The sequence below is a fragment of the Aethalodelphis obliquidens genome, unplaced genomic scaffold, assembly GCF_003676395.1.
Source record: "Aethalodelphis obliquidens isolate GAN/ISIS:26980383/991018 unplaced genomic scaffold, ASM367639v1 scaffold78, whole genome shotgun sequence".
In the NCBI taxonomy this organism is placed as follows: Eukaryota; Metazoa; Chordata; class Mammalia; order Artiodactyla; family Delphinidae; genus Aethalodelphis; species Aethalodelphis obliquidens.
The window spans coordinates 7039307-7052981 of record NW_020838022.1 but is presented as its reverse complement, the minus strand read 5'-3'; the positions used below and the strand labels follow the sequence as shown (position 1 = coordinate 7052981).

The 13675-nt window shown below is 38.4% G+C and overlaps 1 protein-coding gene across 2 annotated transcripts in view; it reads left to right on the top strand.

The window, feature by feature from the left end:
- The first annotated feature begins 306 nt into the window (after window positions 1-306).
- The window catches only part of HPRT1 (hypoxanthine phosphoribosyltransferase 1), a 41040-nt gene continuing 27671 nt past the window's right edge, over window positions 307-13675 (top strand). Inside the window, exons 1-3 of one of the 2 annotated variants that reach the window (XM_027092425.1) lie at window positions 307-479; window positions 9770-9876; window positions 11291-11474. In XM_027092425.1, coding sequence (XP_026948226.1) covers window positions 453-479; window positions 9770-9876; window positions 11291-11474 — 318 coding nt within the window. In that variant the 5' untranslated portion in view covers window positions 307-452. The remainder of the gene's footprint in view (window positions 480-9769; window positions 9877-11290; window positions 11475-13675) is intronic. The other variant, XM_027092424.1, reaches the window with a different exon arrangement.

The window sequence follows — 13675 nt, the reverse complement described above, 5'->3', positions numbered from 1 at the left end:
GCAGTCCAAGGAACCTGAAGAGCCGGCGCCCAGTTTAGGGCCACTGGGAAGAAAGGAGGGCGGTGGCAGGTCTGGGAATTTGGGAGCCTTCTGGATGGGAGACTGAGGGAAAGAGGAAGAGAGGCTGCGCGGGAGTCTCCGCTTCTTTGGGAAGAAAATTCCCACGGCCACCTCGGGAGCGTGGAAAGCCGCAGGCTCCCACGGAGGGGCGCGGGGAGCGCGCGGCCGTTATGGGCGGGGCCTCGGGGCGGAGCAGGGGCGGGGCCTGCTGCGCCTCAGCTCTTAGCGGCGGCGGCGGCGGCGGCGGCGGCGGCGGCGAGGAGCGCTCGGGCGGACTACTCTGCTTTCCCGCGCGGCGCCGCCTCCTGCCGCGCCTCCGCCTTCTTCTCGGCCCCGCCACCGGCTTCCTCCTCCTCAGACTGCCCTCAGCCCGCGCACCAGCCGGCTCCGTTATGGCGACCCGCAGCCCCAGCGTCGTGGTGAGCAGCCTGGCCCGCCAGGCCCGTGGCGGCGGCGGCGGCCGTTCCCTGAGACGCGGGGCCGCAGTGCGGGCTCGGGTCGGCGTGGCCCGGGGCCGGGGGGCGGGGGCGGCCGCAGCCTCCTGGGTTCGGCCGCGCGTCACACCCGGGCGGTTGGGGGGATGGAACGGTGAGGTGGGGGTGGCCGCCTCAGGAGAGCCCCGGGAAGGAGGGCTGCGTGTGGGAGGAGAGGGTGGAAATGGCGTTTTGGTTGACATGTGCCGCTTGCGAGCGTGCTATGGGGAGGGGCCGTGGGCCAGTTCGGGAATGATCTGGCGGGGTGAGGGTGGGAGCTTTCTTAGGAGGGGCTCTTCCCTGTCGATTTGCGGTGTGTGGGTGAGGTCCTCGGGGCAGCTCCACGAGAGGGACCAGGAGCACGGAAACGACCACATGGGAGGCATGCGGGGACTGGTATTTTAATCTAGTTTTGCAGACATTGTAATGATTATTTGTGGGAATGCGCATTGCCTCATTGCATCCTCACGGCAGCCTTGGCAGCGGTAACCATGCCTACCTTTTTACACACGTAGAAAGTAGTTAGCCGATATTAGGTAGCTTTCCCACGGCCCAGAGGTAGCCAGGCCTCGTAATCAGATCTGCTTGAATCCGGATCCTATGCTCTTTGATGCTGCAGGGGACAAAAAATGCGAATCTGGTCCTTACCTTCAAGGGCATTGGCACCGTAATCCGTCTTTGGTATCCTGTCTCCAGCCTCATTGGTTCTTTTCCTTGTTTCTCGAACAAGCCCAGCTGCTCCCTCCCCTTACCCTCCCGTTTTGATCACGCTTGCTAAAATAGCCAACCCTCTCTCAATAGTTAAATGCCTTAGCCTGCATTATTACTATTATTATTATTATTTTAGCAGTTACCTTATTACCTGTTGATTGTCTCTCCCACAAAAACATAAACTTTATAAGGGCAGGAAGCACCGCTGTAACCCCAGCGCGTAGTACAGTGCCTGGCATGCAAGAAATTCTCAGTGATGGTCTGTTGGATGAATACATTAAATAATTAACCACTTGAGCCCTAAAAAGGGAAGGGTTCTAGTTCATATTAGGCATTGTGACTTAAGGTAAAGAGTAGTGCTCTTAATGGAGTCTGGCCTGGGATCCTGCTTGCGTGGGTTATTTACTAGCAGTGTAGCCTTGGGTAACTACCTTTCTGGATTTAAGTGTCTTATGTATAACTGAGGTGCTAACTACCTCATGGTGTTATTGAAAGGATAGCCGGTCTTTGTGAATGAACAACCTTTGCGTGGTTCCTGACTGGGAATAGTAATAATATCTATCGATGTGTTTACCTACATAGTCCTGTTTAGTCCTCAAAACAACCCTCTAACAAAAGTATGATTATCGTTTTACAGATGAGGAATCCTTGAAGCCTCAGTGAGAGGTTAAGTAACTTAACCTCTTAACGTAACATACCCAGTGTCACACAGTTATTAAGAGGAGCTCAGACTCAAACCTAGGTCTCTCTCAAGGAGGGCCCATACACTTAAATGTTATGCTAATAGTAGGTACTCAACTGTTTTTGTTCAGTTGCTGAGGAAGTTAGATGCTTTTAAGCTTTGGGGTCCAATGGCTGCACCAGCATATAGTGAATTATTTTTGCTAGAACTGGCTGTTAGTTTTGTTTGAGCATCAAGATATTGATTGTGTTTTCGGTTTGCAAATTCCTGTTCCTTTTTTAATTTCCTTCCCAGAAATTGTCTTCATGTTAGCAGTGACGGACACTTAAATAGTGCTTACTGTATGCTGGTTACTAAGCCCTTTACACATATTAACTGGTTTGATATTTATTTAAAAAATTTATGTGGCTCAGAGAGGTTAACTAACTTTCCCAAGATTACCCAGCAATACTAGGATTTGAATCTAAGCTATCTGGCCCCAGAGTCTGCTCTTAACCTCTCCACTTTTAGGTTCATAGTGACAGTAGTAGATATTTATTTAGTACTTACTATGCTTTAGGCATTGAAGTAAATATTTTGCAACAATATCTAATATAACTGCCCTAAAGATACATAATAGGAGGGAGAGAGATAAACACTAGTATGACCTTGGAGGCACAGATTGGTGAACTATTGATAACTTGCCCAGTATCACTTAGATGAAATTGACCTGCAGATCTGCCTGATATGACCCATGCTACTTGTAACTATCTCTCTAAACTTCCAGGGTAAACTTGGACACACTTGAACAAAGAACAAGCTTCTGAATGTTTGCAAGTTATTGTGAAACATCAGATACACATTATGTGGATAAAATATCTTCTAAATTTCAGGATGGTAGTGCTAGAAATGTAACCCTTATTAACTGGACTTAAATCTTACCCGGCTAATAATTTTCACAGAATTGATAAAATAGTGCATTTTTTTGGTCCACAACCCTATCATTGTTATCAGGGTTTAGACTGACAATGTAGACCAAAATTATTCTTGGTGACCACCAAAAAATGGAGCAGTTGAGTTTGGGGGTTTCATTCTACAAATTGATTAACGTGACATGCATACTGTAGATTCATCTTAATTGTTTTCTGTCCATTTTTTGTATCTAGGTGTCACAGAAAGTCCATAGGCAGGAGGTAGGAAAAAGACAAAAGGACCAACCAGATCAGCAGAGAAGAGGGGTCTTGAAGTTCTCTTTTAGATTTCTGTAGTTCACTAGGCAGTAACTGGGCCATGTCATTCTTTTCCCCTGTGAAGAGATGATAAAGATGTGCTAGTGTGCTCTTCTTCCTATCTGTAATTGTATATTGTATGCATTGATAAGATTTATATGCTATAAAAGTGTCAACCACCATCGTTAATATTGAGACTGGATTGTTATTTTCCACCAGTGGCTACCAAATTACTAACAAACATTTAGAATAACTTGCTACTAATAAGAATTCAAACAAACACTTCTGATTGCTATGAAACTACTATCTTCAGCACTGTGCTTCTGATAATTGATAGGCATTTATGTTTTGCCCAGAATTAACATGCCTGTTATGCCACTGTGCACACTGGAAAGGAAAGATGATAGTATTAGATAGTAGTTATGGGCCCGCTTACGTAGAAGCAGGTAATAATTTATCCCTGAGTTGAATAGAATGCTGATTTTAATTCTTGTAACCCTTAGATTCTTGTAAACCTTTTAATTCTTTTCACATTTAGGGATAAATGCATCAGTAGTTCATAATTTTGGTCTTATGATATCCTGAGTTATTACAAATTATCCCAAGGGGATGACACATCTGCTTTGGGTTTTTCTGAGAATTTTAAAGTGTCTGAATATAAAAGGTAAAAATATGCCACCTAGCCATTTCTGCCTATTCTAGAAGCTTGGAATTATTGTTGGTTACTAGGAATAAAATAAAATGTATTTTATCTATTACTGTACATCTTTTAATTCATATTTTTAAAGACTCGCTTCCTCACTTCCATTTAGTCTTGTTTGGACCCAGGAACATTGTCATTTTTTGACCACAAACAGGCTTAAGCAATCCTGCTCACAGATGATGAATTGATGTTGCATGTGTTGTCTTAGCTCGAGTTAATTTCCATGCTTACTGTAATTTTAGATAGTATATCTCTGTAATTAGACATGTGTAAACCACAAAATTTTTCATGTATGGAAACCATTATTATCGATGTGACACATAATTATTAAGAATTTGTGGCTTCAGTTTTACTGAAAAATAAAATTATTTTGGTAATTTATGATAGCAAATAGACAAAAGATAGTAATGTTACATTTTCAATAATCTTTCATATTAATAAAAGTGCCTTGTAGATTTTACCATTAACAAGTATATTACAGATAGGTTAGAATTTGAGAGCTATGTTTTAAAGCTCTGAGGAGATGCAGTCAGATTTCTGAACTGTCTGGGTAAATGGTAAGTAACTGAGAGCTATTAATAACCTATCCTTTGGCCATTTCTGGCTGAACTGGAAATCAGAGTAGGAAAGGTGGATCTGCAGAGAAACCACATTTCATTTGTTTACCACTTCCAGCCCCTCCAGGGCTCTCCCCCAAATATTTTGGGGTTGGGCCCTCCCCAAAGCCATCCAGGACCTTCTTTGCGATCTTTAGCCATTTTATGTTAAGTTCATATGTTGAAGCTCTAACCCCCAATGTGATGGTATTTGGAGATGGGGCCTTTGGAAGGTAATTAGGATTAGGTACGGTCATGAGGGTGGGGCCCTGGTCTTTTAAGAAGGACACCGGAGAGTTTCCAGCCCCAGCGCTCAGCACACAGATAGCTAGGAGAAGATGGCTGCCTACAAGCCAAGAGAAGAGACGTCAGAATGAAACCTACTTTGCTGGCCCCTTGGTCTTGGACTTCCCAGCCTAAAGAACTGTGGGGAATAAATTACTGTTGTTTAAGCCACCCGGTCTACAGTATTTTGTTGTGGCAGACTAATGCAGTTCTTTTAGAAGGTGTTGGTAATAACCACGTGCTTAGACATGCAACACCAAGTCACAAATAATAAAACAGATGTGATTTATACTCATATACAAAGTTGGGCATTGCTATTGCCTAGTTGATTTAGAAGGCTGTGCTAATTCAGTATCAGAGACATACCAGTCTAATTTACTCAGTTTATATCCTAGGCAACAGAATATATTGACTACTTTAAGCTTGATATTGCTTTAGGAGGGAGTCATTGGTGCTGGCTGACCTTGGGTTCCATGTTTATCTTTAGTGTGTATAACCGCTTTTGATAATCACACGTTTGTGGGCTTCTGAAGTTAGATTTGGTACAGATTATAAGCTTTAATGTGCTGTATAGTTAGTTATATGTGTATATGTCTTTTCCATTAGATTATATGCTCTTTGAAGGCTCTAAATTTATAATCATCTTTGTATCCCCCTACAAAATCTATTGCATAGTACCTTAATCAAGGTGGGTGCTGGATGCATTTTTATATAATTAAACATATTGCAATCCCTTCCTATCAGAGTACCCACTGGATTGTTAACTAATCCATGTTAGATGGGGTTAATTAATACCAGATATTAACCAATATCAGATGGAACAAATAAGGGCTGATAAGATTAAAGGCCACCAAGTATATTTCTCTCTAGCTCTTCTAGAGATTGAGATTATTAGCCCTGTTTAATATGAAGCTTTGGTGCTTGGGATGATTAAAACAAATTCCTGTCTATTGAATTATATCTTCTGTTATTTCTTATTGTCAGTGGTCTAGGTGCAAGCAAGGCTTCTGAGAGTTTGAGTACCCTCCTAAACTCCCATAATACTTTTTCTGTATTTTTAAAATAGTTTCACACTGTCTTATGGTTTTTCATGTATATGTCATATCTTCTACTACACTGTAAGCTCTTTGAGGGTAGTTGTGTCAAATTTATCTAATCCTCTCTAGTATGTACAACATAGTAGGTACTCAATAAATATTTGAGTGAGTGTTGGTGATAAGAATTACAGGTCCTGAATAAGGTCCTCACCATTTAAAAATTACTATTCTAATACATATTTGAACATTAAATATGAATTTTTAAAACTTGGATTTTTCATTAATGTAAAATTGAGAAAAAGTGATGTTGGTGCCTTGTTATCATTTAAATAAATTGCTTCCTGTTTAACTTTATTTGAAACATACACAGGTACACATATTAGTATAATGAACCCTCATGTAGTCCTTGCCCAGTTCTGACAATTATCTATGCATGGCCAAATCATATGTTTCTTAAATTAGGACCCCCATAAATACACCCCATGTATTTATAGTGAATTATAACAAAGTTGTGAACTTATGCCTAAAGTACCTCAAGTGATACAGGTTTTATGAATTCTTATTTTTGCCTTTTGGGAAGAGTTATATTGACATGTTTTTTTAATCTTGAAATAACATATCAACCCTTTTACACTGAATGTGATATGTAAATCTAATAGTATTGATTGAAAATAAAACCTTTTGAATTGGAAAAAAGAATTTTTTTAATTAAAAAACATTTTTTTGCCACGCTACACAGCTTGTGGAATCTTAGTTCCCCAACCGGGGCCCTCAGCAGTGAAAGCGCAGAGTCCTAACCACTGGACCGCCAGGGAAGTCCCTGAATTGGAAATTAATTTGGCCTGTTGACAGAGAGAGAATTCCTATTTGGGGGGGGTACATCTGTGCTGGTCTGTCTGTGTTAAACTGCATGTTTGGGATGAACTCTGGGCAGAATTCACATTGGCTTTAATTGAGACAAACAAGACTCTTGAAGTTCTTAGGCTGCCTGCAAAACCCATAGCCAGGCACTGAGCCATTTTCACAGAACCAGTAGGCTTTATAAGTGTTGCATGTTTCAAAGAGTCCTGGGTGGGTCTTGGTTTATGCTTATGGCAGAAGCAGTGAGTAACTGGGAGGAAGGGGTGAGTAAGTCTCAGGGAAGCCATTTTGGTGCTCCGGATCTTGACTTTAAAAGCACTATGAAATGGTACGTTTTCATTCTTGTCAGGTAATAGCAGATCTGTTCTGATGAGCCTGATATCAATGTTTGTCCTCTTGTAGCATCTAGCAAGGTCTAGCTCTTCTTTTCCCAGAACTTTTAACTAAATTTCAGTTTATAAAATTTAGAAAAGTAATGCTTGCTTGTTATGAAGCATTATAAAAGTAATGCTTGCTTGAAATACTCTTGTAGATGACACAAATGTCCTAGTCCCATTCTTTTTTTTTAACATCTTTATTGGAGTATAATTGCTTTACAGTAGTGTGTTAGTTTCTGCTTTATAACAAAGTGAATCAGCTATACGTATACATATATCCCCATATCTCCTCCCTCTTGCGCCTCCCTCCCACCCCCCCATCCCACCCCTCTAGGTGGTCGCAAAGTACCGAGCTGATCTCCCTGTGCTATGCGGCTGCTTCCCACTAGCTATCTATTTTACATTTGGTAGTGTAGATATGTCCATGCCACTCTCTCACTTCGTCCCAGCTTACCCTTCCCCCACCCGTGTCCTCAAGTCCATTCTCTACATTTGTGTCTTTATTCCTGTCCTGCCCTTAGGTTCAGAACCATTTTTTTTTTTTTAGATTCCATATATATGTGTTAGTATACGGTATTTGTCTTTCTCTTTCTGACTTACTTTACTCTGTATGACAGTCTCTAGGTCCATCCACCTCACTACAAATAACTCAATTTCATTTCTTTTATGGCTGAGTAATATTCCATTGTATATATGTGCCACATCTTCTTTATCCATTCATCTGTCGATGCACACTTAAGTTGCTTCCATGTCCTGGCTATTGTAAATAGAGCTGCAGTGAACATTGTGGTACATGACTCTTTTTGAATTATGGTTTTCTCAGGGTATATGCCCAGTAGTGGGATTGCTGGGTTGTATGATAGCTCTATTTTAGTTTTTTAAGGAACCTCCATACTCCCATTCTTTTTATAGTAAATGTCTTCTGAAATAAGCCTGATGACAATGTTTAGCAGATACATTAGTACTTCACCTTAGAGGACCTGGCATAATCTTTTGCCCCTCAAAATAGGATTTTTTTCCTGCATATGAAAGTAATACATGTTTTTAAAAAAACAAATCAATATTGACTTCACACCTCGTGCCGAGCGAGTGCCTGTGCACTATGTGCTGCTGGAGCTTACCTGTGGGCATGTCCCAGTCCACCTGCCTGAGTCACTGCCAGGCTCCTGGCCACGTGCTCCAAGCAGAAGCGGTGCACAGCTACTACCAGTCTGACATGACGGTACTTGAAATTCCACCGAAGTCTGGAAAACTCAGAGCTCTTGGGACTGAAAGAGAGATGATGTGAACCTCAAATTTCTTAGAATATAATTATCAATTCTGTGAATAATAAATGTATCTTAAGTATATATTTTAGAAATTTATTGAAAACCAAGCTACTTGTCCTTAAGCACCTAATACAGTGCTGACTGAAGGAGGAGGTACTCAATAGATATTAACTGATGCAGTGAGATTTAATTATGGTTTGACCAGTATTTCTTGCAAACTGCCAGAGTTCATGTCATCAGCTTCTTGAATGTGATTTGGAAGATACTTAGTCTTGAATGTCATGTGAGACAGTATTATAATTGTGGTTTGTGTCTTTGAATAAGCTTTAAATATAATGCTGAGTGGGAATTATAAATCAACTATAATTTTTTTAAAAAGTGAAATTGGCAGTGGGGAAAAAAAAAGAAGTCAAAGTGTAGAAAGTGGCAGGTCCCCACTTCTTACAGTTGACTATTGTTTGGTATATTCTTCCATACCCACCCTTTCTTTCTTCCTCTCTCCCTCTCTCTCCTCTTTTTTTAACTTTTTGTATTAAAATTTTTTTGTTTGTAGATTTGGTTTTAATATATCATAAAATTTCCCCATACTTTTCACATATGTATATAAAAACACATACTACCACAAATAATTTATAAGAAAGACTTGATATTTTTAAAAAGCAATATGTACTCCCTGAAGAAAATTTGGGATATATAGTATAAAGAGTTAAATAAAATCGCTGTAACTCCCCTCCGCAAGACAAAAGTTTTTTATGATTTTGTTATATTTTTCTGTGTTTATAGGCCCATTATATAATTATAAAACTGTAATCATAGTACATTTTACCACCACAGGTACCTCATCATCAGTGTTATTAAACATTTTGCATTATAAGGACTGGACATATCAAGACGACCAATATGTGGTCCTACTCAAACAATCTTAGAGTATCTATTATGAAGGCACCTCATGAGTTGATTATAACAATCTCAGACTTCTAGAAGTTTGGATTTTTAAGGAATCACTTAGCTTTTTTGGTGATTTTTTTTTCCTACTGTGAGATGAGAGAGACTCTTTGGGTTTGAGGTGGGGAACAGCAGTTTTTCTTGCTCACTGTAATATTTTAACTTGCTAGACTATACTGTATTAAGCATTTTTTACTAAATTTTCAAACATTTGCAAAAGTCGGGAGAATAATATAATGGATCCCCATATACTCATCACGCGTTTATAATATTGTCAAGATTTTGCCACATTTGTCTTAGCTCTTTAAAGTTTTTCTTTTACTCTGCTGAACTAAAGAAAATTTCATGTCATTTTACTTCTGTAATCTTAACTATTCATCTCTAAAACATGTGGTTGATTTCTTATATAACTGTAATTCATTATCATACCTACGAAATTACAGAAAGTTCTTGATATCATACCTAAATTTCTGTGATAGGCTAAGGGTTCTAAACGTCTAAATCCAATCAAGTGTTTGTATCATGAAATGCTCTCACTGAAAACAGCCATATTTCTCTTTCAGATTAGTGATGATGAACCAGGTTATGACCTAGATTTATTTTGTATACCTAATCATTATGCTGAGGATTTGGAAAAGGTGTTTATTCCTCATGGACTAATTATGGACAGGTTAGTACGATCTTAAATTGAAATTTTGTTTTTTTCTTATATTAATTTCAAGTGTCAGCAACTGTTTTAAGTAGTTGATGTTTGAACATGAACTAGACCAGCTTGTCACATAATAGATGCTTTCTGTTTTAAAAGCCCTCTTGACAAAAAAGGGAGGAAGGGAGAGCTTACTAATTACCCAGTATAAGTCATGGTATACTGGGAATCTGTAGGGAGTAGAATAAAGTAAATATTGAAGGGAGATTGGAAGAATGAACTCTAGGCACAAAGTCTGATTTCTCAACCCTGAACAGGGTAATGGACTGGGGCTGAATCATGGGAAGACAAGGTCAGATTTTGATGATTATGCACGTCTAGCTTGAAAATTTCCTGTTAAATGAATTGCAGTGAAAAACGTTACTTGTTATTTAAATGCTTGCCTTGTGTGTCTGGCTGTTGTATTTTATTTTAAAATTATAATATCAATATTATAACTCTATTCTAATATAGCTATATTCTAGAATTCTAAAATATTCTAACTATAGAGGCTTAAACAAGAAGAGTGAAGTTCTCTCAGCCTGCTGTACACATTTCCTCCCTATACATTGGCCATGTACATATACTATATATTTTAACACATGGGTATTACTATCATATAGGTCTAAAATTTATTGGGCATTTTTTCATATTAATACATCCAGAACTATCTCATATATTTTAAAGGTTGCATGGCATTCCATTTTCTGGCTGTACCATAATTGATATAACCAGTTCCTTATTGATTAGGTGCAAGATGTCTCCATTATTTTGCTTTTGCAGATCATACTAGAAGGGAACATCGTTTTATAGATGTTTGGGCAGTTGCTCAAATTTATCCACGGGGAAATTTTGTGACAAGGGGAAGGTGTTTATTGAATGTTTTGATACTGCCAAATTATCCTCCAAAAAGTTTATATTAATTTATACTCCCAATGGTATATGAGAGTGCTCTTTCCTTACAATCTCTTCTAATATTGTATTATTGGAATTTGCTGGTTTGATAGGTGAAAATTGTATCTTATTTTAATTTGCGTTTTTAAAATTTATGATAGATGTAACAGTACACTTGGATTTGGAAGGTTTTTGAAATTTTTATCTTCACTTTATGAGCAAGGATATTATACTTCATGGGGGCAAAGGATGTGTTTTGTTGAAGTTTAATCTTTTTTTTTTTTTTTTTTTTTTAATGCTTGGCTGAGCCTCGCAGCTTTTGGGATCTGAGTTTCCCAGACCAGGGATCGAACCTAGGGCCACGGCACTGAAAGTGCCGAGTCCTAACGACTGGACTGCCAGGGAATTCGAAGTTTAATCTTTAAGGGATGTTTGTTGTAAAGTTTAAATGTTCCTTTTATAATATAATTTAATTTCTATTAAATTCTTGATTTTATTTCTGTAGGACTGAACGGCTGGCTCGAGATGTGATGAAGGAGATGGGAGGCCATCACATCGTGGCCCTCTGTGTGCTCAAGGGGGGCTATAAATTCTTTGCTGACCTGCTGGATTACATCAAAGCACTGAACAGAAATAGTGATAGATCTATACCTATGACTGTAGATTTTATCAGACTGAAGAGCTACTGTGTAAGTATATTTAATGCATGTTTAAAATAAACGTGGCATTTTTATTATATGTATCCTATATGTATGAGCTTTAGCTGGTTATATATAAATTCCATTAGCTTATAACTTATACAACTAAAGAACCAAAATTGATCTACATAATAGATAAAAACAAAACCATATGAATTCAAATTAACATTAATTTGATGTGAAGGACTATGTTTTGCTGAAATAAAAACAAAACAAAACAAAAAAACCCATGGCAACTGTAGGTTTTCCTGTATGTTTTTGAAGCTCTGCAAACTATACTTACATGTTCATTTTACTTGGTTAGAGTGAGATTTTCTAATATATTCCCTAGTACTGTATATCCAAGTAAATATTGTCTTTTTCAAACTAGTCGCCTATACTTATTTTAAAGGTTCTTTGGTTTACTTTTGTTTTGTTTTGTTTTGGATTTTGAAAAACCCGTCTTCGGAATTGCTCTTGGGACTTGGGGGATATACTCTTTTGACTGTACTTACTGGTGGCAGATGTCCTCTCTGGAGCTAGATTGACTTGAGGGGGAGTCGTATTTGGAGTTAGGTGTGAGTAATAAGGTGGGTCAACAGTTGTCTCTTAGAAAGTGCGTATGGAGCGAGAGCATTAGCACATTGAAAAGACCACTTTTGAGTCACAGTCGCTTTGTCTGTGTCACACAATCTCAAATGCTTCAGAATATTGACACTTTGTGGTGAATCAAAATCCAAGTCATCTTTACTCGTGAATTTCATCATCCACAATTTCTTTGATCGTGTGAATGTTTGATTTTTATTACTTCATACTGTTGCTTTTTTTCTGGTTGTATGTTGTCATTGTAGTTCCTGAGAGTTACTCCTTTCCTTAAAAATAGGATTTTTCCTAGCTTCTTCAAGGATTAGAATAAATGTCTGATCTTTGCTCTTTCATGAATCAGTATTGTAGTGCATCTTTGTAGAAACTTGGCTTATGTTTACATTTTCATTGAGCATAAGACCACTTATCTACATTTAACTTTCAGCCTCCATTCTCTTCGTTAATCATCTATTTGACCCAAGTCTTTGACCTTTTCTCCATTTTCATCAGTCCTGTGGGTGATTGGACAGCCATTTAAGCATTATCATAGACATTTTCCCTATCCTGTTAAAACCCTTTGTGCTCATATATCATGACATTACTTCATACTCATAAGCTCCTTTTAACGTGTCAGAGTCTCACTTGAATTAAAGACTTGCTTAAATACAAAATTTGGATTTTTACTCAACAGAAGTTATTTATTTTGCTGATTTACACTAAGATTTAATTCTAGGCAGTATAGCTGCCCAGGCTTTAATATGTTGTTGCTTAGAGGCAAAACATGGGCTTACAGTCCAGGGCTTGATTTCTCTGTTTGGTTTTCTTAAGCACCGCCCCCCCGCCCCCCACATGTGCACATAAAAATCAATTTTGTTACTTTATGACTTATACTTCATTGCTCTGGGGACTTGTGCAGAATGTTCTTTCTTTGAAAAGAAAGCTCATTAAAAAACTGAGAGGAGTTTAATATTTTTAAGAGTATTTTATAGTTATAGAGCAATTTTGAAGCGGTAGAAACACTTTGACATTTTAATTCCATTTTCTACTTTTAGTTTTTTTCCTGTTTGTTGTTTTTTATTTTTATTTTTTTGTTTGTTTGTTTTTGGCCACGCTGCGTGGCATGCAGGATCTTAGTTCCCCAACCAGGGATCGAACCTGTGCCCCCTGCAGTGGAAGCTTGGAGTCTTAATCAGTGGACCACCAGGGAAGTCCTAGTTTTTTTCCTATTAGTTTCAGATGTTAGAGGATTGTTAAGCTGAACTCCTCAACTGATAAAAAGCGTTGGAACATTCAACATGATTAAAGCAAACATTTAGGTAAATTTTCACATAGAGAAAAAAATATCTGTTCTGTTTTATGTGAAATTCTGTGTAGATTTACTACTAAACAATAGAAATTAGGAAAACCATATACTTTCTGTTGATTTGAAGTAACATTTCTACCCTATTTAATAATTCATCAGCTTGTTGTGGAAGATATTCACATGTGCCTATAAAAAAACAGGCAATTTAATTTGATATAATCATAAAATGGGAATTTAAAATTGCAGCATCAGTAACATTGATGTTAATGCAGTTTTACATGTTGATCTTGACCAGTTTGAAACAGTGAATTAAACATTAACTGTT